This window comes from Elgaria multicarinata, chromosome 2, assembly GCF_023053635.1.
Source record: "Elgaria multicarinata webbii isolate HBS135686 ecotype San Diego chromosome 2, rElgMul1.1.pri, whole genome shotgun sequence".
NCBI lineage: Eukaryota > Metazoa > Chordata > Lepidosauria > Squamata > Anguidae > Elgaria > Elgaria multicarinata.
This window is the reverse complement of record NC_086172.1, coordinates 109,734,658-109,761,353: the sequence shown is the minus strand read 5'-3', so window position 1 is coordinate 109,761,353 and position 26,696 is coordinate 109,734,658. Positions and strand designations below refer to the sequence as shown.

Here is a 26,696-nt window from a genome sequence, read left to right as displayed (position 1 = left end):
TATTTAGTATACTTTTATACAAATAACAAACAAGAGATTTTGTATTCCACACAACTATAAAGTTAGATATTTAATGGAGTTGTTCTCAATTGCTTCGTTTTTTAAAAACAGATGTTGATGCATGTTCTTGCTTTTTTAAGAGCTAGTGATAATCGAGTAGAAGAATAAGTTAAAATAGTATTCCAGCATAAAGACGCTATCCCCATGATCAAAGATCATTTCCAGAATACACATTTCTAATACCAGAAATAAAGATATGCAATTATATCTGTTTGAAGGAGAGTTCAACAGTATTTTCTTCCATATCAAATTTTATCTTTTGGCGACACATCAAACTCTCCTAGTGCAATACCCAATGTTCCTTGGGAAATTCCATCCGATTCACAAGAAGATGAACAAAAGCCAGGAACCATGGCCGACTCAGATGACATTTGAAAGATGTTTTCATTGCCTTTCTCAGAATCTCTGGGTGCCATTGGAACAGTGGTCTGGATGGAAGGGAAAAAGACAAGTTACATACTTGTAACTGTAGTTTTTCGAGTGGTCATCTGTGCATTCACACATATGGGCTCTGTGCATGCGCCGAGCCTCAGATCAGAAAACTTCCATAGCTGAGAAATTTTGGCAGGAACCCCTCCCCCACTGTCCTATTGCATACACACAGCGGGTTCCCGCCGCTCCCTCAATTCCTTGACACCATGATAGCCTCGAGGCCGAGGGACAGTATAGTCATACTTCAGCATGTAACATAGTTAGCACTAAAGTGGGGTCAGCGGGATGGTTGTGTGAATGCACAGATGACCTCTCGAAGAACTACAGTTACAGGTAAGCAACCTGTCTTCCTTCTTTGTGGTCTCTGTGCATCACACATATGGGCAATTAACAAGCTGACTTACCGGAAGAGGGTAGGTGCGTATCTCATTGAAGTATAGATGACAGGACTGCTCTCCCAAAGGCACAGTCCACTCGGGATCGAAGGTCAAGTTTGTAGTATGAGATGAAAGTTGTTGTCTTCGCCCATGTAGCAGCATGACAGAGGTTTTGGAGCTGGATGCCTTTACCGAAGGCAGCCAAGGTAGAGATGCTCCGTGTCAAATGAGCCCGAATTGAGGCAGGAAGCTCAATCTTGCGAGTGTGTAAGCTAATTTAATTGTATCCACTATCCAAGAGGCAAGGCGCTGCGAGGAAACAGGGAGGCCTTTTCTCTCTCTGCCATAGCAAATAAAGGTGATTGACTGAAATTTTGAGTTCAAGACTTATAGAATAAGAGTGCTCTCCTGGTGTCCAAAGTATGGAGGGATCGCTTGAGGGGCATTGCAGGATCCTGAAAGAAAGCTGGTAAAACAATATCCTGATTGATGTGAAAGTCTGAAATGACCTTATGTAGGAACGAAGGGTTGGTGTGGAGTACCACTTTATTGTTATGGAAGATGAGGAATGGAGGATTGATGTGGAGGGTGTAAATTTCCGAGGTCTTGCTGTCATGATTGTCACTAAGAAGGCTACTTTCAAAGTCAGGAGCCTAATATCGATGGTGGCCAAAGGTTCAAATGGTTTGGTCATTAAGGTGGTCAACATCACCGAGAGACTCCATTATGGAGTGAAGTTCCGAATAGGAGGAATGAGGTTCTTAAGACCTTGCATAAACTCTCACCAACGGGTGCATGAAAAGAGAGAAACCTTTAACTGGAGTATGGTGGGCAGGGATTGCTGCTAAATAGACCCTTATTGAGGAGAATTTAAGGCCTTTTTTGAAAAGGTGGTGGAGGAACCACAAGACGTTGGAAACCGAACTGTTGATAGGGTCAAAACTATTGTCCTTTGAAAATGAGACAAAGATCTGCCATTTAGAGGTGTAAGACTTTTGTATCGATGGTCGATGTGCAGCTGTCAGGATGAGATGTATATCTTCTGACATTGCAGATAGAGTGGTGCTTTGTGAATTCTCCATGCTGTCAGTTGCAGTGTCTGGAAGTCTGGGTGCAGTGTTTGACCTGCATCCCTGGATAGTAGGTCCCTTCAGAGAGGGAGAAAGGTCTTGTGGGCTAACCTGAGTAGCACTGCAAACCATGGTTGGCGGGGCCACCACGCAGCGATGAGGATGCAATCTGCTTGTTTTGTCCTGATCTTGGAGATCACTTTGGAAAGGAGAGGGAACGGGTGAAAGAGGTATACTAGTTCTCCCATCCATGGTTGGAGAAAGGCATCTCCTATGGAGTTCTTGCTGCGGCCGGACCTAGAACAAAACCTGGGTAGAATTGCAGTCTGGTGATGCAAAGAGATCAATGGTTGGCATCCCCCATAGACTAAGATGTATTTTATGGGAGATCTGCCATTCGTGTGTGTTGGGTAGGAAATGACTTGGCATGTTGGCCAGGTGATTGTCTTTGCCCATGATGTGGGCTGCTGAAAGTGTGATGTGTTGCCTGATTGCCCAGTTGAAGATCTGTAGGGTGAGAGAGACGCGATCAGTAGAGTGGGTTCCACCTTGTTTGTTTATGTGCCATAGTACCTATGTATCGCCTGTTAGGATCAGGGTATGATGGCCTTGAAGTTCAGGTTCTAAGGATTGGAGGGGTTTTTTTGACGGCTAGGAGCTCCAGATAATTTATGTGACGATGGGATTCGGTGATAGACCATCACCCTTGTGCTGTTGAGGTAGCCAGGTGTGCTTCCCCATCCCGAGATGGAGGCATCCGTGGTTATAATCCAAGAGGACTCTGGCTGGAAGAATGGTAGCCCTTTGGTGAGATTGACTTGGTTTGCCCACCAGAGTAGGAACTGAGTGATGGTCCGCAGTAGTGAGAGCAGGACTCTGCACACATTCATGGTGTCTACGGAGCAGAGGAACCAATTTTGTTCTCATGTGAAGTCGGGCCCATTTGACAACATGTACAGATGCTGCCATGAGGCCAATACCGGTATTGCTAATGGGGTGGGAGTGACCAGTTAGAAGCGGTGTCCCAATCTCAGAGAGGGGAACGGGACCTAGCATGGTGACCCCTATCTTGATCCCTTTCTCTAGCAGAGACTACTGAGTGGACCAAGTCTGGCAATCGCTGCGATTGGTGGGAGAGATGAGGAGAGAGACAAGTAGATGGTTGCATAGGATAAAGGGCCTCTTTGGATGAGGAGTCTCTTATCTCACCCTCAGATCTATAGATTGCCAGTCTTGGTGTCAACCTTGGCAATGAGGATGGGTGTGTCAGTGCCGACTTTGTCATCAAAGGCGGTTTTGTTTGCCCCGAAGGAGTCGTCGACGTGGGCTGCGTCAAAGGCAAATTTGGCAGGGATGGTGGCAAAGCCGGAAAGGGGCCATGCTCGGAGGTAGACGGGTTCCTCCTCTTCTTTTTGTGTTTTTCAGCTAGGGCGTTATGCTCCTTAGCCTGTTTTGTGGGCTTTTCAAGTCAGATGAGCAGATGAAGGTTTTGCTGAAGCAGCGGGATATGTTTGACCCATAAGTTGGACCGCCGGCCCAGGACACTGCGGTGGAGGCATTGGTAGATGTTTATCCGCCTTCTCCCTGTGGCCCGTGTTTTGGGGGCATCAACAGCTTCCAGCACTTTCTTCCAGAGGACCACTTTGGGACGGTCCAATCAGTGGTGGCGGGTTTGTTTGGCCCTGGCAGTGCACACAGCTTTCGACAACTTGTGCCTTGCTGAGGCAAAATAAGCAGAGGGAGTGGAAAGGTTGAAAAGATTGAAAGGAGGAGAATGGAGAAGAGAGACTCTCAGTGAAAAGATCTTAGTTCACAACAGTGGGAAGTTCCTAATGAGGCTACTAGTAGCACGGTCGAAAGAGAACTGAGAAGCGGCGGGAACCCACTGTGCATGCACAGTAGGATGGTGGGGGAGGGGGCCCTGCCAAAATCTCTCAGCTATGGAAGTTTCCAGATCTGAGGCTCGGCGCATGTGCAGAGCCCATATGTGTGATGCACGGAGACCACGAAGAAGAACCAAAGTTATTTTGCAAGTGTTCAAACTAAAAATGCTTAAATGCAATATTAACAAACCAAAGGTGCATCTAGTTGCATTATTACTATTAAAGTATGTTGATCTATATGTGGATGACACACAACTCTACCTCTCTTTCCCACCTACTAATCTCAGGGAGGCTGTGGAACTCTTGTGGGTAGAGAAATCAACCAGTCCACATGGAAAGTTACAACCTGTCTTGGATGGGCTTACACTCGCCTTGAGGGACTAAGTTCACAGCTTGAGGGTTCTTCTGGACTTGGCGCTATATGTGGAAGTACAGGTTGCATTGATGGCTAGGACTGCCTTTTGCCAGCTTTGGCACTATCTGGAAAGGGTGGACAAGACTTCAGTTACTCATGCACTAGTGGCATCCAGATTAGACTACTTTAATGTATTCTACATGGAGCTGCATTAAAGCCAATCTGGAAACTTCAGTTAGTTCGGAATGCATCAGGCAATCTGAACCAGCTGCACTGGTTACCAGTCCATTTCCATGCCCAGTTTAAGTGCTGGCATCGATCATTCAACATTAAACCACACGTGAGCACCTCACAAACCAAATGCAGCCCTGGGGTGGTGGGGTGTTCTTCTGTAATACACCGACTCACCTAAACATCCCTTGAAGTTCTCCTCCCCACCACTGTGCCATGGAGGGACCTTCCATTTCGTCACATCAGATTTTCTGCTGCTGGGATTCCCTCCCCTAAAGGTCAGGGCACAGGTTATCTGAAGGACCACTTGCACCAAATGAACTTGCCCAGGCTGAGACTGGCCTCAGAGGCTCTGCTCACAGGCTCACCTTTAAGATCTGTACGATTGGAGGACACCAGAGACAGGACCTTTTCAACATTGGCCACATATCTGTGGAACTCCTTCCTCAAAGGACATGTGTTTGGCCACTTCAGTGCTGGCTTTAAAATGGGCAATGAAATGTACCAATTCTTCGCTTTTTAATTTTTTAAATTTATTAAGATACTGAATTTCAAGCTTCTAAAGCCACCTTGAGTGCCATATTTTGGGTAGAAAGGCAAAGTAATAAATAAAAAAAAACTTTGCTGATTTTAAATGGCTCTTTTTAGCTGTTTCTACTTTTTGAATTGTTTTACCTGTGATTGCACTTTATTGTAATTATGTTTTTTATGTAAGTTGCCTTGAGGAGGCTTTACTCTAAATGGCAGGCTAGAAATCTTAAAATAAAGTTAGTACTGTTTTGGAATAACTTGTAGGGCTTTCCACACCGAAGCTAAACGAAGAACAAACATGAAAAATGAAAGAGAGGGGAAGAATGAAGCACCTGAATAGGACCATGTGGTTGTCATACTGATGATCACCACAGCATGGGGTGTATTTGTTATAGTTCCCCTTCAACATAACCTATTAATGCCTTTAGTCTAGCGGCAAATCTCTGTCTCTCAACCTTTCTTTCAAATGATGAAATAGGTGCTTGCCTTACCAAAGCTCATGACAAAATGTATTAGTCTTTAAGATAACACAGGAGTCTTCTTTTCAACTGTTTTTGTAGGCTTTAAGGAAAAATAAACCAATGCTATCTCTTCAAGTTTACTCTTGTCTAAAAGTTTGCAGCTTGATATATTCTGAACCTTGGCTCGGTAACAATTAGAAATTATTACACAAAATAAAGTTCAGTCCGATTTACAACACCATTAAAATTCCCATTCTTCGGCCAACTTAATCCTAACCAAACAAGACCAAATAGACACATCTTACAAACCTTCTCAAGGATGCCTAGTTATTCAGCTAATAATACATCAGATTTGGCAATGCTGTAAGGAATCACTTTTGTAATTCTTAAGCTCTTTCATATAGTCACAGATGCTGCCCTTTTAGCAGGGCAACAGCCACTTCAATGAAAGTGTGTTAATCCTTTTAAAACTAAACTACAGCAAACAGCTGGTGTACGAAGATGCAAATATATTATACTGAATTGTTTTACTGCTACTTACAACCCACTTCCTTTGTTCATTGAATGTGAGCTCTCGGCTCTTTCTTTTTCCCCCCGAGGATCCCTGAAGGATCTGCTGTCAATTTTGATGTCATAGAAATTATGTATCCACAGTTCAAACCACAGTATAATTTTTTATGCTACTGCTTAATATAGATATAAACAATGCAAGGCACATGGGATGTATCCAGCCTGTCTAGGTTTCTACACAATAACAAGCAAATTGCCATTACAGTAAAATAAGTCTTCAATATATCCTATCAACTTCTTGCTGCCTCTCCCTATCCTAGTAGTTTCACGTATCTGGTACAGCTTTTATCAGAAAAAATCTATTGAGGCAAGGACTGCACATTCTAAGAGGCAAAACACATTATTAGCAACCTTGCATGATGAAATGTCTGCTGGATTGTACCCACTTGAATGCTCCTTAACAGGGAAAAAAGAAACAGTACTAGCATCTCAAGGTTCTAGTATAAACTAGTTAGTTTTGTATCTGCAATCTGAAATAATATAATGGAGGAATAAAATCATGTGTGGCTGCCAATTCTATATAGCAGCACCAAAGAACACATGCAATTATATGTATTAACACATCACTCTTCTTTAAAAACCTCTCTTACCTGCTGCAAAGGAATTGCCAGAACCGGCTTTCCATTTAAATCACAGCTGTACTTTGGCAGGACATTCTGAAGTGCTTCCCCTTGTTTCAAGCCTACACTTTTGGGGACGGAACTAGCCTGCTCTGCTCCATGGAAAATCAGGGCAGATCCAAGTACTTGATTTGCAGGCATTTGTATACTGGCTGGTATCAGTCCTAAGTTTTGTAGTGTAAAGTTCAGAACAGAAGAGCTTGGAGCTTGGATAGGACTAGTCTGGGCTGAAGCAATGGTAGTGCTATTCACCACAGGTATGGCAGCTACAGAAGATGGTGGTAGCATTAGGTTCAGAGGTGCTATATGAAAAGCAGGGAAGTTGACTGCTGTTAAGTCAGATGTCACTGGAATACCACCTAGAATAAGGAAGAGAAAGAAATATTAATAATTACAATAGTTCTATATCATGGGGCTGCCTCCAATACCTGGTATGCATGGAAAGAAAGACTCTCATGCAATCCAGCCAAAAATCAAAGGTTTGGTTATGATGGGCTTTAGGCAATTAAGCATCAATGAGTAGCTGGTTTCAAGAGAGTGGATATTGACTAGGATTGATCAACCTGATTTCTCTGCAAGCAAACTGGTTTGTATTTGAAGATTTGCTTACAGGCAGCTCTGCAAGAACTGATTAACTCCGTCTTCCTTGGATCATTGATGCTACAGCCATGCTGAACAAACCTCCAATGCAAAAATTGGGCAGGAGCACAGTTAGCAAGAGCTAAGGGCCCCACATGTTAATGCCACCTTAAGGACTGGCAAGTCCTCATGTTTATAGTGAGTGCACCTCACTTTCCAATCTAAAGTCCTGCATCACTAAGAGCTGACAGGAGATGTCAATATTAATTGACTAATTAACTAATATTAACTAATTCTGGAATATTCCCAGTGACATAGCCAAGGAATACGCACCGGCAGTGGGGGAACTGGAGGATTTATGTTCTCCTACAGATCCCTCAGCTTTCCCCTTGCTCAAGAGAGTGGTCTCACTGACAAGCTTGGTACACTGAGGAAGAGGTATAAGGTAACCTGAAGGAAGCCAAGTCTAAAAAACAGGAAGAACATGCTATTAATTTCCACAGGAATAATAAATACATCTGACAAATATGGATCGAGTTTCATTTTTCACTCTCCCCATACAACGAAGGGCTAAGCTAAATGCAACCTGGCAGATACATGATTGAATCTTCCAATGTCTTATTTAATGTTTAAAAGCAGCCACTGGGGACCTGGGGAAAAGTGCTGTGTCACTGGGGGAGGGGATAGACCTTCCCCCTTTGCCATTTCCCAGATTTTCCAAGCTGCTATCACGGTGGAAGATGGGGAGAAAGGGCAGGTAGCTATATTGTACCTGTCTTTTTCCTTCCCTTCACAGCTTTTGGGGAGAGAGATAAGATTACCCCTATCCTGATCCAGGACCCCAGGAGTTGCCTTTAAACAAATAAAAGGAAATTGGGAGATCCAACCATGGAACGTATACCTTGTACTTATGGGCTGCAAGTGCTTCAGGCTTCCCCTGTGTTGTGGGGATTCTATCGTGTTTTGAACGACCTTCCTGCTTCTGCTGCTTATATTGACATTCCAAGCGTTTGTCATTTCCCCCCAATTTTCTTTGCTGTACTGTCACAATTAAGCTAAGTCTTCCTGGTCTAGATGGAAACCTATGGAAGACTGGGCTTTTTTAATCTTAACAGATTCTCCCTGAAAAATAAATGTAACAACACAAATGGCTAACTTAGAAACCTATATAAAATCCATGGGAATACTCGCAGGAGGACCAAGATGAAAACTACCCAAATCATTGGTGATTGTCCTGCAGGGGGTAGGGGAATGAATCGAGTCTCACGTCACCCCACCCCACCAAGTGGCTATTTTGCTAAGGGGGCAAGTTGACCACCAGATTCATGTGGGAAGCTTACCTTTGGTAGTGGCTTCTTTTAATTTTACTTAGTTTTTTTTACTATTGGGGGCTCCCAAACCCAGCTCACTGCTGAATTATTTTATTTCCCATAGTGCACAATTTAACAATTATTGGTCTAGTGAGATCCCATGCACTTTAGCTCTCTGGAAGGAGAGCTAAATTAATTATTTGGAAGGAGTTTATATGTTAGCACAGCTTACCAGAAGCACATCTTGAAGGTCCGCCTCATCACTTTTACATTTTTTAGTTGGACTATCCTCCAGTAATGTTTTACATCTCTTAAAACATTTATCAGGCATCAAGACATCTTTTGTTTTTTCCTGCTCCTTAGGCAGCCAGATTTTCCAGTCTTTAGCATCAGCACCTTTATCACCGTCTTCTAAACTACTGCCATTATCTTCAGTAAGCCGTTGACCCGGGACTACACGTGAACTAGCCTCCACCAGAAACTTCATTCTCACTGTGTTAGCACAGGGAACAGGCTGTACTGGGAAACCTGGATTGTATGCAGTCACAACCTGCGTTTGGGAAGGATGCAAATACACTGCATACGGCACATTGGAATGGATTGGAGGTAGTATTGCTGGAGATACTGAGTTGGGTATCAGAGGTGGGATCTCAGTCTGAGAAGGCAACAAGAATGGTTTGGTTTTCAAACAAGATTCAGGAGGCGAAGCCAGAGTGCAAGGCATAGGAGGATGGTCCAGTCTCATGTTTATCTTTTTGAATCCCCTATGGGGGAAAAAAATCAGTATTAAAATGCTTCCACCCAAAATTTCTCTGCTCAAGGAAAACAGAACACGGTGGAATTGAGTGTGCTTATTTGGAAAAGAAAGTACAGCAAACAAAAGGTGTTATGCAACTCCCATTGTGCATGGGTGGCCTTATTAAGTAAGACGATATTAACTGATAAACTGATCTTAACTACTGGCACGAACAGGTATGCGTGAGTTCCCAATTTCAAGAGGTAACTTAATATACATCAATTAGGCACCATTGCACAAACATACCTGGTCTGCTCATCTAATTGCTGTTTGCAGATTGCTGCAAGTTGAGCCATCTTGTTTGGAAAGCTTGATGGAATGTGACCTTTTGGAGTAAAGATAAACATAAAGGGATTTTACTGAAACCATACTGTTTTTATAGTTTAAGCTTGAGTAACTCATGGCCAGCGGAACCGTCTTCCTGAGTCCACAACTGGTAGCAGTCATATGGTACAGCCTATGGCCTAGTCTCATGGCCTGGGTCATCGACATAGCCATTGCCACAAAGAGACAAGACCACATGAATCTGTCATATTAAGACTATTGATCCCACTTCAGGCATCTGGCACTGATCTTCAAGGGCTCATGGTTTTTTCTTGCCACACAATATCCTCAACTGGAGAGGCCTGCTGTACTTCATTTGAATGTCTTTTGGACATAAGAAAGCAGAAAGATTCGAAACTAAGGCCGTGTAAGCACATAACCAACATTGTGGCCTTTCCAGTGCCCCCGGGGACTTTGTGTAAATTGGAGTAACACAAAAAGTAAGCCAAACATAGTAAGACTGTTTGGAAGCAAGGAACTTGGAGATTGTAGCCAAATCCATATGCTTTTCTTTCCTGAGCTAAAAGATGAAACACAAACACTACTGCTCAATATTTCAATAGGGTCTCCAGAAAGTCGTCAAACAGCGTTTACATCTTAACTACATACTTGTATTCTTCTTGATGGGACTGCTTGGAGCAGAACGAATCTTTCTCTGATCATTTTGTATACTCTTTGCCAGTTTGATTAAGGATGGATGCCGTGTGAAGCCTTGCTTGCTTCTAGTAGGGAAGAGGTTCTTGGAACAATTCTCTTTGGAAGGTTTCCCTTCCAGAGGATGAGATGTACTAATCATGGCAGGCGTAAGAGCGGACTGTGTACCTAAAAATCAACCATGCACAACATTGTAACTTAAGTAAAACTTTAACTAGGTTATTAATCCTTTCTATAAACAAAGAGATATTTAAAAGTGATTATGGGCAGGGTGAGTTATGTCATTGGGAGACTGAGAAGCCAGTTGGGGATTAGAACAATTAGTCATCTCCCATCTGTTCCCTCTCCTGGCTTGACCTCCACCCAGAAGGTTCTGGGTTACCTTATCAGTCTGGCCACAGTGCTGTTGATGCTGTTATAAAAAGCCAAGTCACTCCAAAACAGAATCCCTATAATTCATGATAGAATCATAGATTAGGTGGCCGACCTGGTTTGTATTAATATTACTGTTGTTGTTATAATTATTATTTACATTTATATACTGCCCCATAGCCAAAGCTCTCTGGGCAGTTTAAGTCGAAAGAATGGGACCCTGGGAGTGCAGCCCTGTTAATTCTCTTAGACGTATCAGACATGTTTGATGCAACTGACTATGGTATTTGTCTGGATTGGCCTTCTGATTTGGAGGATGAAGGCACGGCTTCACAATGGTTCTGCTTCTATTTAGATGGTCAAATCCAGAAAGTGGTGCTGGGAGATTTAGGCTCAACCCTTGGAAACAATATTTTGCAGTACCGTGGGGGTTCCATCTTATCTTCCACGCTGCTTAATATCTACATGAAACCATTGGGAAAGGTCATCTGGATATTTGGACTCAGATGCCATCAATCTGCAGATGACACTCAGCTGCCTTTCATCAAATCCAGGAGAGGATGTGGGTGTCCTGAATTCATCTGAATCAGTGTTTGGATGCAGTACTGGATGAAGACTAATAAACTGAGTCTCAATCCTGACAAGAAAGAGGTACTGTCCGTGGCAATTAATCTGTCAAACTGAATGGTATTTAACCTGTTCTGGAAGAGGTTGCACCCCACCCCAAAGGATCAGGTTTAGAGTTTGGGGATAGTCATCAATCCAGCATTGTCACTGGAGGTGCAAGCAGCCTCATTGGCTCAGAAGGCCTTTTATTAGCTTCAGCTGATAAACCTGCAACCCTATCAGGACAAAGATAACCTGGCTACAGTTTATCCTTGCTGGGGTAACCTTCTGCTTACATAAGTCGATTGCACTGTATGTGGGGTGCCCTTGAAAATGCTCCAGAAACTTCAGTTAGTCCAAAATAGGGCTGCAAGTTTGTTAACTGGGACTGGTTGCTTTGAATGTATTATGCCAGTGCTTTGTCAGTTCAGGTGGCTTCCAGTCCATTTCCAGGCCCAATTCAATGCGCTGTTTTCAACTTTTAAAGCCCCAAATGTCTTGGACAGGTTACCTGAACGATCGCCTTCTCCAATATAAGCCTACCTGGAATTTGAGGTCATTATTGGAGGCCCTTCTGTGAGTGCCATCACCAAGCAAGATCAGGCAGGTTGGTAAGAGAGAAAGTGTCTTCTCTATGATAGCTGTGGGACAACCTTCTCAGACAAGTTCACCTGGCAACTACTTTGTATTTTTTCCCACCCTGGGTGTTGAAGACTTCTTTCTTTCTCCTAGTCTTTTGTGTCTTTTTAATGGATTTTGAGGTTTTGGCTTTTTAAAGTTTGCGGATCTATCCATGCTTAATTTTACTACTTAATTTGCACCACGATGCGCTTTAAATTGAAATCGTATCTTTATTACTCACTTTGCAATTTAACTATTTTTATGCATGCAGACCCAAAAGCTTCAGTTATGGGGTACCACGGAAAAGCCTTTAAATAAATAATTAGTAAATTATCACGTAAATATAAATGGTTTCTTTTGATTTTAGGGGCAGGGAGCAAGAGAAGTGGGCAAGAAAACTTTACCATTAAAACTAATTCGAATCTAGAGTGCAAGAGCAGTAGTCCACCTACCCTGAATATCTGAAAAAACAGCTGGTCCTGTCCATTTAAATGCTGGCTTGCGGCCCTTCTCTTCTGTAACATGAACCTTCTTGATCAGCTCAAGGCTACTGAGAACATTAGCAATATCATACAGCCGCCGAATTTTAGCTGAAATGTTAAAAGACTAGGTCATTATTGAACAGCGGTACAGTTCTTTAAAGGTCAGACAGCCTAGATCAGTCTCTCCCTCCTGTCTTCCAAATGACGCTTAAAACGCATAAGATAAAAGCAGCAGGATCATTTATGTTTCAGGGGCCCATGAAAAAAGGAGCACATGAATGGGCTCCTGTGCGTATTTCAGTTTTGGGTCCCTCAGAGAGCTCAATATTTTCAAAAGTATTTTTTTGGCTTGTTTTTCAGGTCATGGAGGAGTTTGGGGGTGGTAGTGTCTGTATAGAGAACTGAGACTGAAATTGTGATGGGGGGTGGGGGGAGAAACACATCCCAAAACTGTTCTCACTTCAGTTTTCAGCAACTGGGATCTCATTTCTTTTCTGAGATTCATGACAACTAGTCCTTTGAAGCCTGTAGAACATGCATCCCAAGAATGCCCCTTTGGAAGGTCATTCTCAATTCAGGTTGCCGTCATTTGGATTCCTTCCTAAGGTCATGCCAACTGTAGAACATAGAACTCCTTGCTTTATTAGATGGGAGCTGTAACGAGCACAAGATGCACTTGATATTTGAATGTGGCAAGCTGGGATTGCTATTCCCCAGAGTCAGAAAGAATGCGGTAGGGCTAAGCTTCCTGAGGGATTCATCTCCAATAACTGCCCAGTGCCCAGTATAGAGTCCAGGACACCTAAAGGGAAGCAATAGCTTTGCAGTTCTTTTCCTCCACTATAAAGCTCTGGTCAATACTCTAGTCCAGAGCTTTCCAAACTGTGTGTCGCGACACGTTAGTGTGTCGGCTGCAGTGTGTAGGTGTGTCACGCGAATGTAATGAAGTCTGTTAATGATGTATGAAGAGGGTGACTTAGACAGCTTTTGGATTCGCGTCTCAAAAATGCATCCAAACAGGTAAAAAAGCGTTAAAAATTCTTCTGCAGTTTTCTACTACATACATTTGTGAAGTATCCTTTTCAACGATGACAAACTTAAAGACACTGAAACATCGAAGCTTAAAAATGCTTGATGATGAAATGCGAGTGTCTTTATCTAATATTCTACCAAATATTCAAAAGCTGTGTTCATCCCATCAATCTCATACGTTTCATTAAAATGGTAAGTAGTTATTGGTGTTAATCAATTTTTTTAAATTCTTGCACATATTTATATATTGTTACTCATAAATGACAACAATCTTGAAATATATGTTATTATCTTACAAATCATATATTTTTAAAAATATAAATGAAAGGTTTTCATGAGATATGTTGTGTCCCCATACATTTCGTTATTACAATTTATGTACAGTATGTGTCCGTATCTCTTAACCTCTGGTTTTCTAGTAAAACTGAATTACTGTGTCGAGAAATGATGCATATCTCAAAAGTGTGTCAACAACATGAAAAGTTTGGAAAGCTCTGCTCTAGTTGTCAGCCACAGAGGGAGAGGCGATACCTTGGCATCATTGTTTCTACTTGGGAAGAGAGCATGGTGGGGAAGAGTAGAGAGAGGGGAACAGGTGAATGCAGAAAACTGGGCCACAATAAGGACATGACAACATTATAATGGCCACTGTCAACATTTCAATTAAGGTGCCATCTTCTCTGCTGAGAAAAGGTTTCTCATAGTCCATAACTTCATTGATTAAATAAAAAGGAATCATCTCTTCCCTCTCTGCCCGCAGCCATCTCCGTCACAATGATTGAGAATAGAGGCCAAACAATCTCTATTCATAGTAGGCTTGCCATTCCAAAGAATGGCAAGCCTATTATGAATCTTTAGAAAGGCCAACATCACATACAGACATGATCTGGGTGTCACCATCCAAGTCTATGAAACTATGGTTTATTGGGCCAAGAACAAGGCACGCACCTGCATGCTCACTTCTACCCTTGCTTGCCTAGCTCCTGTCAATTCATCTGGTTTTTTAACCCACTTTCCAGTTTGAACATCATGGAAAACAGATTTAAGAAACCCAGGATCTCTTTGCAGAAGTTGGACGTGCAAGAGGATGAGGGAAAGGGCCGAGTGAGCACGTGACTTATTCATGGTCTGTGACATCAGCACCAGGCATTTACAGCAATTGACTGGGTTTGCACGATCATGGGGACAAAAGAAGCTATTGTGGCTTCTCTTTCTGCCTCTATGCATGCGCACTGGTTATTTATATAATTATCCGTGCCGTAGTGCGGCAAGTTGGCGTGTCATCCAAACACAGCATGCGGTGGGGCAGGCATGACTTTGTATCCACCCGAAAACCCATGACATGCAGTAGCAGTAGGTTTGTCAGGTTGGTAACAAGCCATCCCCACCACATGGAGGCACTGCAGCATGGGTAATTATGTAAACAACTGGAGAACACACAGCACAGGAAGGGTTAGAAGCCACAATGGCTTCTTTTACCCCTATGTTCATGCGAACCCGGCCATTGACTGGATTCAGATGTCACATTAAGCTGTGGTTTGTCGTGATGGGCTTGTGTGCTTCACTACTTCTCTCTTTCTTGGGGCTATGCTGGAAAAGATCAGATGCTTTTGTTTTGTTTCTGATTAACCCATGGGATATGAAACTGGCTTATTTCAACAAACCATAGTTAAGATTACCCAACGTGAACACCCTGAAAGAAAGAACAACCTACAGTTTATCAAAAATTGAAGCAAAAGCTCCCAAACTGATCCTTGCAGTTGTGGGAGGGGGCATGTGGAGGCATATTGCAACTTGTTCTCATAATGAGAACTTAGCCCATCTGGGAAGACATTTGAGCCAAGAATAGCTGAAAGAGCAATAAGCTATCTTGATTTTTTTTCCATATTTTATACTCTTGTATTAATATGTTACAGAGAAAGTAATAAAGCCACAAAGCTAGCAGTCTCATTTAAACACATACACAGTCACTTACTTTTAAATTTGCTTTTATCCAAGTACTCAACATGATCTTCCCCAATCAAAATTTTAGCAGCAACCTCAAGGCTCACAACTTGGGGGCTTGATACAAGAAACAGCATCACAAATTTCTGACTCATCACTCTTAAAGACTTGTCCTTACGACTGTTTACTGAAGCTATGCAAAGAAAAGAAAGAGATAATAATGGCCAAAGGTAGAAGCTAGTCCGAGCTACAGCAACTGTGAAATTAAAGCACTGTTCCTAAGTCACCTAGCATGCAGGCCAGCAAATACTGCTGTTGGGTAACCTCCATTCAATTCAATAAGGCCCGAACTGATATTGTGCAAAAGCAGCGCTTGGTTGATCTGCAACCATTAACTTCTATGCATCTTAAGTAGGACTGGCATTGACTGAAGAAACCTTAGGGCGCAATCCTATGTGTGTTTAGACAGAAAAAAGTCTTACAACTCCTCTAAGTCCAGGTAGGAGTTGTAGGACTTTTTTCTGTCTCAACATGCATAGGACTGCACCCTTCATTAATTAATAGTTTGAATTTTAATTTAGTAATCCCTTAATTGATTACACTTGCATATGAGTAAATGTAAAATCATACTTCGTTTCTACTTAAGGTCATGTGTATCATACTAGGAATGATCTTAGAAAAGGGATTTGCCCCTGCTGGAAGGAGAAGGGGAAATGTCTTCTAAGATAGTACTTGCTATCTCCAGTTTTTATAAATACTTATATTAAAAGTGATGCATGTCTTATTTCTTTTTTAAAAAAAAATTAATCTAATTCAGACTTCCTCAACTTGATGCTGTCCAGGTATTTTGGATGACAACTCCCAGCATTCCTAACTATTGGCCATGCTGGCTGGGGTTGATGGGACCAAAACATCTGGAAGACATCAAGTCGGGGAAGGCCGATATAATTAATCAATTAGACTTTGTAGCCCCCACTTAAAAACATTTGCAACAAAATAAATTCAAACTATGGAAGAGGGGCAGATAACGGCATGCTAATCCTAAAAACAGAACAAAGCCGTACCTGCTCGAAACTCCATCCCTGGAAGTTCCACAAAGCATATGTCGGTTTGAATGTCTGGCCCAGCATCCTTCGCCATTAACCTAATCTTCTTGCCATCCTCCTCAGGCTCTTGTTCAAATTCTCTTTTTTTAATCAATTCAAGTTGCTCTGTGTATTTGCTTTCCTCGGCCACTTTTTTCAAAACCTGTAGCGTTTTTTTAAGATTATGACGCCCGTGCCACGAATACCTGTTTTTGGCAAGTCGGCTCACCATGTGGAGGCTCTCTAGAACATTCATTATGTCATAGATACGCCTCCGCTCAACATCTGTAGAAGGAAAACGATCAGAAAATATTTTGAAAACTTGATGTATATGCATATACATATATACACACACGGAGCTCAATCTTGTTATTTGTGAGAAAAGATTGTCAATCTAGATATCTAGTTTATGGGGAGAAGCCAATCCATGTAATAACTATGTAGATGCATGCGAGCATTCCAGGCTCATGTCTCTTTGATCCTTTTGGCATGGGTGTGAAAAAGAAAGACTAGAGGAAAAAATAAACAGAAAAGTTCCTTCCTTCCTAAGAGCTCTAAGGGACTAAGGACAATTAGATTACTCTCCAGTTATGATTTGACAGCCTGGGTAGGGTTTCACAAATCACAATTGGTGAATGGATACCTTTAATGTAAACCGATTTCTGCAACTTCACATAAGCCACTACATCCCAATGCCCAAGACTGACATTTGAGATCCTCTAACCCTTAGGCAGCATTTAAGACCCACCTAATCCTTCAACTAACTAAAAAAACCAAATACCCTGTTGGTCATTCCCTTGATCTATCCTGGAGCCCCATTGTCAGAATAAGGGGGATGCTGCATATAGGATTGCTGCATTGAGCAGGGGGGTGGATTTGATGGCCTTATAGGCCCCTTCCAACTCTACTATTCTATGAGAACTCACTGTAACCTTCAGAGGCTCTTATCACATGGGTTACCTCACCACGTCATCAGCAACCATGCTACTGCTCCAAATTCCTTATAACTGCTGATATGGCATTAGTTACTTGTGATGAGACTGGCCTGTATGCAGGCACCAACTCTTACAGCAGGATGAGGAACCTGTGGCCCTCCAGATGCTGTGCTGACCACTAGCCGTGTTAGACCTGATAGTAGTTGCAAGTCCAATTATATTTCAAGGGCCAAAGGTTCACCAGCCCTGTATTACAGAATCAAAATTCTGTGTTCAGATGCTAACAATGACAATACTGGGGGCTATGCAGGTGTGACAGGGGCTGCTTGTGCAATATGTGAACACCTCTGATAGTGCTAATGTAGCACACAACTGGGAGGTCGGAATGCCTATTTAGCATGCTGCTGCCATGATGCCCATAGAAGGTAAAGGACTAGAGCATTACCAAATTTCTGCAATCTCACACCAGCCACGGCTCCCCACCTGCAATGAGGGGACACTAATACTGACTGACATTCTAAGATTGTTTTTATAAGGATTACTGAGTGAATGCACACAAACCATTTTGGATATCCAAAGGCATCATATAAATTAGGGGTAGGCAACTTATGGCTCACCAGATGTTTTAGTTTCCCATATCCCCTCACCACTGACTATGCTGGCTAGGGCTGGTATGAGTTGTAGGTCAAAACATCTGGAGGGCCACAAATTGTCCATCTCTTATAAGTAGGCTCATCAGTTTTGGACCCTGGCCATCACTGTTTTGGCTAGAACAAGAGCTGTTGGTGTAATAAGCTCTGTTAATGCATTGCTAATCATTTTTAGCAGGGTGAACTAAGTTCTTTCTTCTCCAGCAAAAAAACACCAGAGCCAAGCCCCAAACTTACTAAGTTCTTCAGCCACTTCATCAAGGCAAATGTCATTGTTTTTAGAAGTATTAGGGTAACTAGGATAGCAAGCTAAAAATTTGTGACAAAGCAATCCTAGGCTTTTCTCTTTACGGCTTGGTTGGGATTTCTCATATTCATCTCCTGATAAACGATCCTGCAAAAAGACAGAAAACACAAATTAGCTCGATACGAAAATATTAAGATTTGGCAGCTTTAGTACCACCATCTGTGATTAATGAATAATGCCAGGTGCCCATTTTTGTGACAGTGGGAAGCTTCAAAATAATAGAGATACCATGCAGGATCTTCTGTGCATATGGCTATAAACCCTAAAAATAACCAGCATTCCAGATTTCAGGTCTAACACAGGAGATCAGAATAAGCCAAGAAGTACCTAGGTACTTTTTAAGTGTCTATTTAAAACTCAAGTATATATCCCAAGAACACTGATAACACAAACAATAACAAAATGTTTTGCCTCAAGGTTTTCACTTCTGCTGTCTGACAATCTTTTCTCCTGTTCTCGATTCCTAATCTCAGGACTTGCTGCGCTGATCAGCATTTTAAGGTTAGCTGTCGGCGTCCATGGGTCTCCAGGAGAAATATCATTAGGCTTTGGTGGTGTTGTTAGATGGCCAAAAGCAGCAGGCTGGATCTCTGCCAAGAGCTGATTGGAGGTAGCTGTCTGTTTCAGAGGCGTTTTCACTGTGCTTTCATGTGCTTCGAAAGACTGATTTTCCTGGGCCAAAGAAAGAAACAGTGTGACTCAACATCACAGGCATAGAAACAATGCTGAAGCAAGCTGTAATTAATCAACAATCAATTATAATAAATGTTTAAGGCAACACAGTAACTGTTGCCAAAAGATACATATATTTAGGCTACAACAGAAACAGGGGAATGCACAATGTCTTATAATGAGAAAAAATGTTCTATGCATCATCATCATCATCATCATCATCATCATCATTTTATTTCTCACCCACCTCTCCATTTTGATCAAGGCGGTGAACAACAGTAAAGACAGGTTGCTTACCTGTAACCGTAGTTCTCTGAGTGGTCATCTGTGCATTCACACATATGGGCTCTGCGCCTGCGCTGAGCTAACAATCGGAACTTCTAAAGCTGAGAACATTAAATTGGGCGGGAACCCCTCCCCCACCGTCATGCGCATGTACCGTAGGTTCCTGCCCATCTCCTCAGGTACTGAAACCGAATTGCTGGTCTCAGATCCTAGGAGATAGTATCTCTATCGATGCTGAAGTAAACATCGACACCGAAGAGGGGACGGGGGGGGGGGGTTGTGTGAATGCACAGATGACCACTCAGAGAACTACGGTTACAGGTAAGCAACCTGTCTTTCTCTTTCGTGGTCTCTGTGCATCACACATATGGGCGAGTAGCAAGCTGACTTACCGGAGGTGGGTCGGTGTCGGTGTCGTCACTGCAAGATGGCCAATAAGACGGCTCTCCCGAAACTGGAGTCACTCCTAGCTCTGGTATCGAGTTTATAATGAGTGACAAACGTGGTTGGTTTCGACCATGTCGCTGTTCGACAGATTTCTGGGATGGGAATTCCCCTAGCAAAAGCTGTCGATGTAGATATTCCTCTAGTGGAATGTGCCGTTATTGGCGTCGACAGGTGTGTTTCTTGAACCATTATGATATCAGATCCTTCTTTATTAAACATTTGTTCTATTCTCCTCCTTTTCACGACTGCCCCCAAACCTTTAACATTGCGAGGGGTAGGGAGGGTGATGGCCTTCTTACGGTACCAACGCGAGGGAGTGCTTCGAATTCTATTTGGTAACCTTGTCGAATGATCTTGAGAACCCGAGTGTCTGACGTTATGTTTTCCCAACTGGCAAGGAATGGTCGAAGGCGATGATTGAAGTCATATGAGGAGTCGTAATGGTGGGTGAGTAGGTTGTAGTCAATGTCTCCACTTGGAGGCGGTGTCTGGTTTTCCGCAGGACTGTTTGTACTGTGGGTACGATGTTTTTCTTTTTTGGCGTTGTTGCGGCTGTGGACGCTGATATTTGTCTAAGTATTGTCTGTTCTGAGCGAAGGGTCTATTCCAACGTTTAGTTCTGAAATTGGAGGGTTGATATTGGATCATGCCCATCTTTTTTGCTGTCGCTTTCGCTTTTTGTATGGAGTCCATCGTGTCGTCTGTGTCTGAGTTAAATAGTCCCTGTCCATCGAAGGGTAGGTCTTCGATACGAGACCTAGCCTCAGGTATGATTGATGCAGACCTAAGCCAGGCGTGTCGACGGAGGGCTATTGCTGCTACCATGGCCTTGGCATCACAGTCCACTTGGTGTCGAGTGGTACTAATTTGCAACTTTGAAAGACGAGTAGCTTCGTCTTGGAATACGTGGGCGAGTTCCCTTTTTTCTTCTGGAAGATAGTCGCACAAAGAACCAATTTTCTCCTAAAGAAAAAGCTGATAGCGAGCCATGGTGGCTTGATAATTCGCTACTTTGAAACCCAAGGCTGCGGAGGAATAGATTCTACGACCCATAAGGTCCAGGCGTCTTCCTTCTTTGTCAGCAGGTGATGCATGTGTTCTCTGGGATTTTCCCTGAGAGGACTCAACTATAATAGAATTTGGTTTTGGGTGTGTAAACAGAAACCCCACGTCAGACTTGTCTTGTATACGATATAAGGATTCCAATTTCCTCGATGTGGGTGCCATGGTTGCAGGTGTCTTCCATGATACCTTAGCTGTTTGCAGTAGAGTGGGCAAAAAAGGGATCGCCACTGGTGCCGTAGTCTCGGTATAGATGGCGTCGAACACCGGGTCCTTGATCCTTTCAGTAGGTTGGTGTGTCTGAATTCCTAATGATTGTGCCATCCTTAAGATTTGGTCAGTGAAATGAAAAGTATCTTGTGATGGCGAGGAACCTTCTGGTGTTTCAACGACATCAGTAGGAGATGGAATGGATGGTTGTATAGATGATACCGATGTTGCATCGGACATGTAATCGTCATCGGATCTTGAATAGGAGGAGGTACGATCGCCGACGTTTCGGGTGTGAGTTACTGGTGGAAGTGGTAAGGGGCGATCTTCGAAGGATGGTGCAATAGAAGCTATGGCTGCAGGCTTGTGCCATTGTTGTAAGGCGGTAGTTTACTAGCGAGATACCGTGGCGTGGTACTGGCAGTGGTTGCTCTGGTGGAATTGACAGAGTGGCGGACGGAGGTCGGCGAGGCGTAGAGAAGCGTGAGTTGTTGTCTCTAGCATATTCGGTTTCATGGTAAGAGCCCTGGAGGCCTTGTTGTTGATTAGACGGCAGAGACCATGCCGAGGATCGGTTCCAGCTTCTCTCCCTAATGGGGGATCTGGGGCTGGAATTAAAGGAACCATGTTTGGATCTGTTCAATACCGAAGAAGGGTTCGGGCTATAGATTAAGCGTCTAGGAGACGGTTGCTGTGGGAGGTCTATTACTATAATAGGCCGTGGTGATGAGGAATCTTGAATTTAACCTTCCGAGAGGGAAGCTGTGTTCGGGCAGTTGTGTCTCGATGTTGACGGGATGGTACCATGTGCAGAGACCGAGTGATGACTATGAGTCGATGTGGATCCAGCCTCTCGTCGTGAGGTGTTTCCGTGTCGAGAGCTCTGCATGGTATCCTGCCGGGGCCTCGATGTGGATGGTGTCGAGGGTTCGTTAATGTGGAGCGGCAAGTTTGGAGTCGACGGGCGTTGCGGAGAAAAAATAGGCGTTGCGGATGTATGAGCGACCCCCGATCTTTTCGCCTTTTTTGAATCATGCCTGGGTAGCTCAGGCTTCCTCTTTTTTGCCCGAGTCTTCTCCATGAGGTGTTTATCCTTGAGTTTTTTATGAGGTTTGTCGTGCATAGTTGCACGCGGTTCAGTGGTTTCGGTTTGCTGCATGGTTGAAGTGGTAGCACTTTTGGTGGTCATGGTCTTTGGTTTATCAACCACTAATAAGGCGTTTTTCCAGAGTATTGCCTTGAGACGGTCAGAGCGGTTTTTGCGAGTTTGTTTAGAAAAACTCATGCAGTGGGCACAAGACTCTGTTATGTGAGACTCGCCCAAGCAAACAAGGCAGAGTGAGTGACCATCAGCAGGAGGAAGTTTGCTGTGACACTTCACACACTTTCTGAAAGGGGCCTTTAGTGCCATAAGCCGCGGGTATTCAGAAAGGATAGAAGAACTGTATACTATGACTACTATATATATATATATATATATATATATATATATATATTTATAGGAAGAACAAAGAAAAAGGAGAAGAAAGAACTAGATAGGAAGGAAAAAACGAATGTTCTCGAAGACTACAAGAGGTCTAATGCAGGAGCGAAGTCCGGAGCGTGTTGCCAGCAAGGCGGTTGAAGAAAAACTGAGGAGATGGGCGGGAACCTACGGTACATGCGCATGACGGTGGGGGAGGGGTTCCCGCCCAATTTAACGTTCTCAGCTTTAGAAGTTCCGATTGTTAGCTCAGCGCAGGCGCAGAGCCCATATGTGTGATGCACAGAGACCACGAAAGAGAAGTATAAATACTGATTAAAAACATAGTACACATTGTTAAAACATCCTTAAAAACATCCTAAAAGCATTCTTATGGGGATGGAGGGGACTTAGCACAGGTTATTTGCCCCTTCTTTTTATTATTTTGAGTTTTTAAAATACACACACATACATTTGTATATATCCATAGCAATGAATACATATGAAATGCATATTTATGAAAATACAACTTATTAGCAATTATACATAGGCTTCAACAAAAGCAGTTCAAATGACTTAATGCAGGGTTGCCGTTTTTAGCTGTGTAATAGACATGGAAATGCACTATGTCTTATCATCAGAACACAAATATGTTCTATGTAAGTAAGTCCTACAACTACAGGTAGAAGCTGCTGGACTTTTTTCAGACTAATCATGTATAGGATGCGAGTGAAATCAAATTTTACAGGTATCATAAAAAAGGGAGCAGGTTTTGCACATGTCAAGTGCGCACCAAATTGCAGTTTGCTTGCTTTGCTCCACATAGCCCACAACCCAATGATTAAGCACTGAACCTACTTTCATCTATCCCACCCTTAATCTACATAATCCTACCTTGGATTCTAGTTCTTAGTCATGCCAGAATGCAATGCCAGAGTGTAAGAAACATATATGACTAACTGTGGCAAATGATATTCTGTATTAACTATGCTTCTATTAACACTTTGTCAATTCTCAGAAAGCAGCAGTTTCCAAGTGTTACTTGACTTAACTTTAGGGGCATTCAAAGAAGTAACTTCCCTGAATGGGATCAATGATATCCCCACTTCAAAAACCACAGGATTCATGGTCAAATTGCTATCCTTCCTCATTTGAGCCCTACTTTCTTTAGCTAACAGTCTATCTCAGGATTCACTCTTATGTATCAAAGGATTACCCTCTAAGGACCTTTTAACAGAACTTATTTCTGGGTATAATGTTTGGGTTTTGCATGTCAGTCTAGAGTTGAGCCAGTTGAGTCTGCACTACTGTATTTCTTCGATTCTAAGACGCACACGAATTTCAGTACCACCAACAGAAAAAAAGCTTTGATTCTAAGAAATAATAAACGGACCTGTGATTCTAAGAAGCACCCCGTTTTTAGAGATGTTTATATGGGGGAAAAAAGTGTGTCTTAAAATCGATGAAATACAGTATATCCCTGTGCACCAGGGTTCAAAGAGACCATATTATGGTATAGTTTGGATGGTTGTAATACCAGTGCCCCAGAGCTTAATGCCAAGTCTCTCTTATTGTTGGAGCGTGACACATTACATGATGGAGACAAGTATCTATAAGTGTCATACCCTTCCTCAGCCAAAATGGCTATCCCTACATTATGGTCACGACCAGCTGTGGGATTATTAATCATATACGGCTAACAAGACGTTTCTCAGTATGACTGGCAAAGAAGCACATGGACGGTACCCAATAAGCAAACAGAATGAAAGGAAATATGATTATATAAATAACTTTCTTGGATTGCAAAAAAGTGTTTACCAAATTATAGTTTATAAAAAATACACTATAGATCATCAATCCATGTGAACTTCTTACAAGTAAAGAATTAGCTCCCAACTGTCAGCACACCACATTACAAAACCACCAGGGAAAAGCCACACAGTTTTACAGGAATTCTACACATGTCTACTCAGACATAGGCCCCATTGTGTACAATTGGACTTACTCCCAAGTACAAATTTATAGGCAAACAGTCTAAAGGAGGAAACAACTGACCTCCTGTGGGAACTACTATTGGGATGTAAAGCTTTTTAGAACCCACAATAGATAAGATCAGTATATTTATGTACTATGAACAGTATCCAATGGTGACTGCTCACATAAAGGAAGCTCTGCCAACTTGCCCCATTCCAGAAAAGAGTTTTTCTGCTCATTTTGGGCCTTGTCCCCGGAAGCACTAAATTTCCATTGCATAAGCGGTAGGCACAGCTTGCGCAACAGAATCAGCAGGGGTGGTTGCTCATGGAATGGAAGCGCCAGTGCGCTCTGCTTGTAGATGGACATTGTTAGATACTGCCTATTGACTATGTATGTGCTTGTGTGTTTATGTGAAGATTGAGACAACATTTGCAGAGTGGCTGGGCACATTTGGAAGCAACGGACTGTATCCAGTTTAGACAATTAGACAAATTTGCAGAAGTGAGCTGCAAGGTCACCAACTCACCCCTACCCTGTTCCACTTAAAAAAAAGGGATAAACATGTATGCAATACATTAAAAAAAGGAAGCCCAGCTGAAGAGATAAGACTGACAGTTGAACTAGTGTTTGATAGGTTGGTAAGTATCTACCTTACAAATTGAAAAGCTGGACTCACAATGTGTGTGAAAAGTCCACTGTCACTTCTCTTCTTAAGTTAGATCTGCCTTTACCCTGAATGTGTATTCTGAATGCTGCCAATTGTATACATTTGGCTACAACCTGTATTGTATTTGTATATATTTATATTTATTAGACTATCACAATTTCTTTGGCTCTGTCCACTAATTAAGTACATTTGTATACAGTAGATTTCTGAATTGAATTTACCTTTCTTCCTCGTCATTTTTTATTACATGGACCACTGTACCCCTTTATGGGTGGGATTAGAGCTGTGGCAAGATAGATGGGGCTTTGTTTCTACTTATTGCCTCCTTCTCCACTATCTCTACAAATGGCACTATATAGACATGGAGGGCAAAATGGTTTAATCCCTAGAGAGCTCTTCTTCAATTGACTTGTTTTATGTCAAGAGTGACATAAAATCTGAATGCTAGGCTAAACCAAACAAAAAACAAAAACAGCAAATCTAGAGCATAACAATGGCTATTATGCAACATAACCAGAAGTCATCAGTCATATACTCTGAAATGGCTTCAACCATTACTGGCAACTGCATCTTATGTGCAGATATCTGTAGTCTATATTTGCAATATAGAATAAATGGGACTTCAAAAAGTCTCAAATAAGTTACCTTGTCTTCAGAACTCATTTCGTCACTGTTCACTTTTCTGTTATTCATATTTACTTCACTTAAATATTAAAAGGGCAACACATTTAGCATTCTGGTTGAGAAGCATGTTTAGTACTCTGAGACAGGAGAAAACAAAGTGAAATTAGTTGACACATGTGCCTTGAGAATAGAATGAAAAAGAAATTTAGACATAACTGTAATACAGGTGCTGAAATGAATTTGACTGAGAAACATAGGCTTTGTTACCCCTGGAATGAAAGCATATGGTGGACAGCTACAATAATGTTTACTCAGAAGTAAATCCCATTGAGTTTACAAGGACTTACTCTCTAGTAAGTGTGCTTAGGACTGCAAAATTTGCGAAATACTTACCCAATGCAGCAAAAGGAAGCCCTCTATTGATAAGTGTGTCTACATGAGCACTATTGTCTTCATTTAATTCTATTTCAGTTTTCATCCCACAATTTCCCAGTACTAATTTCTCATACTATCTTTCTCCTGAAATTGATGGCTCAGCTTTCCCCTTTCTTAAATACTACTGAATTGTAGAGATATGTCCTTTAATGAAGGATATTAATGCAGTCTGCTGCAGAAGGGAGACAACATTAAGAATAAATCTAGATAAGCATTATTGACTCATTTAACTCTATTTCATTTTCCCCCACTTAATTGAGATTGTGATGCTCCCACATCAGTATTAAACAAAATGAAAATAAAAAGGAGGAAGATTGGACAATGGCAGGGAAGGGCAACATACAACTTCTGTCTTAACCAGTTGTAGAAACATTTATCTCTTGCTCGCAAGGTACATTTGCTTCTTACCCCCTCCCAATTTAGTGCCACCTTTACGTTGAGATAGCAGCAGCAAACTGAACCAAAAACCGCAAGCATCCTTACAGTTTTGAGAGCAGCAGCCTATGTACCAGCAATCCAGTCCAAAGGTGATCATTCCTTCTCTGGGGCATACCAAACAAAGCAACTT

General features: G+C 42.4%; 1 protein-coding gene across 1 annotated transcript; it reads right to left on the bottom strand.

Annotated features, from left to right (window-relative positions):
* Positions 1–305: 305 nt before the first annotated feature.
* Positions 306–26,672, bottom strand: E2F8 (E2F transcription factor 8). The gene is given in 15 exon segments (XM_063118424.1): positions 306–488; positions 6,561–6,949; positions 7,503–7,635; positions 8,071–8,231; positions 8,234–8,291; positions 8,712–9,243; positions 9,522–9,600; positions 10,209–10,421; positions 12,305–12,442; positions 15,342–15,503; positions 16,375–16,680; positions 18,218–18,374; positions 18,699–18,959; positions 25,715–25,830; positions 26,612–26,672. Coding segments are annotated over 14 exon segments (2,820 nt in total). The 5' UTR covers positions 25,763–25,830; positions 26,612–26,672.
* Positions 26,673–26,696: the final 24 nt, after the last annotated feature.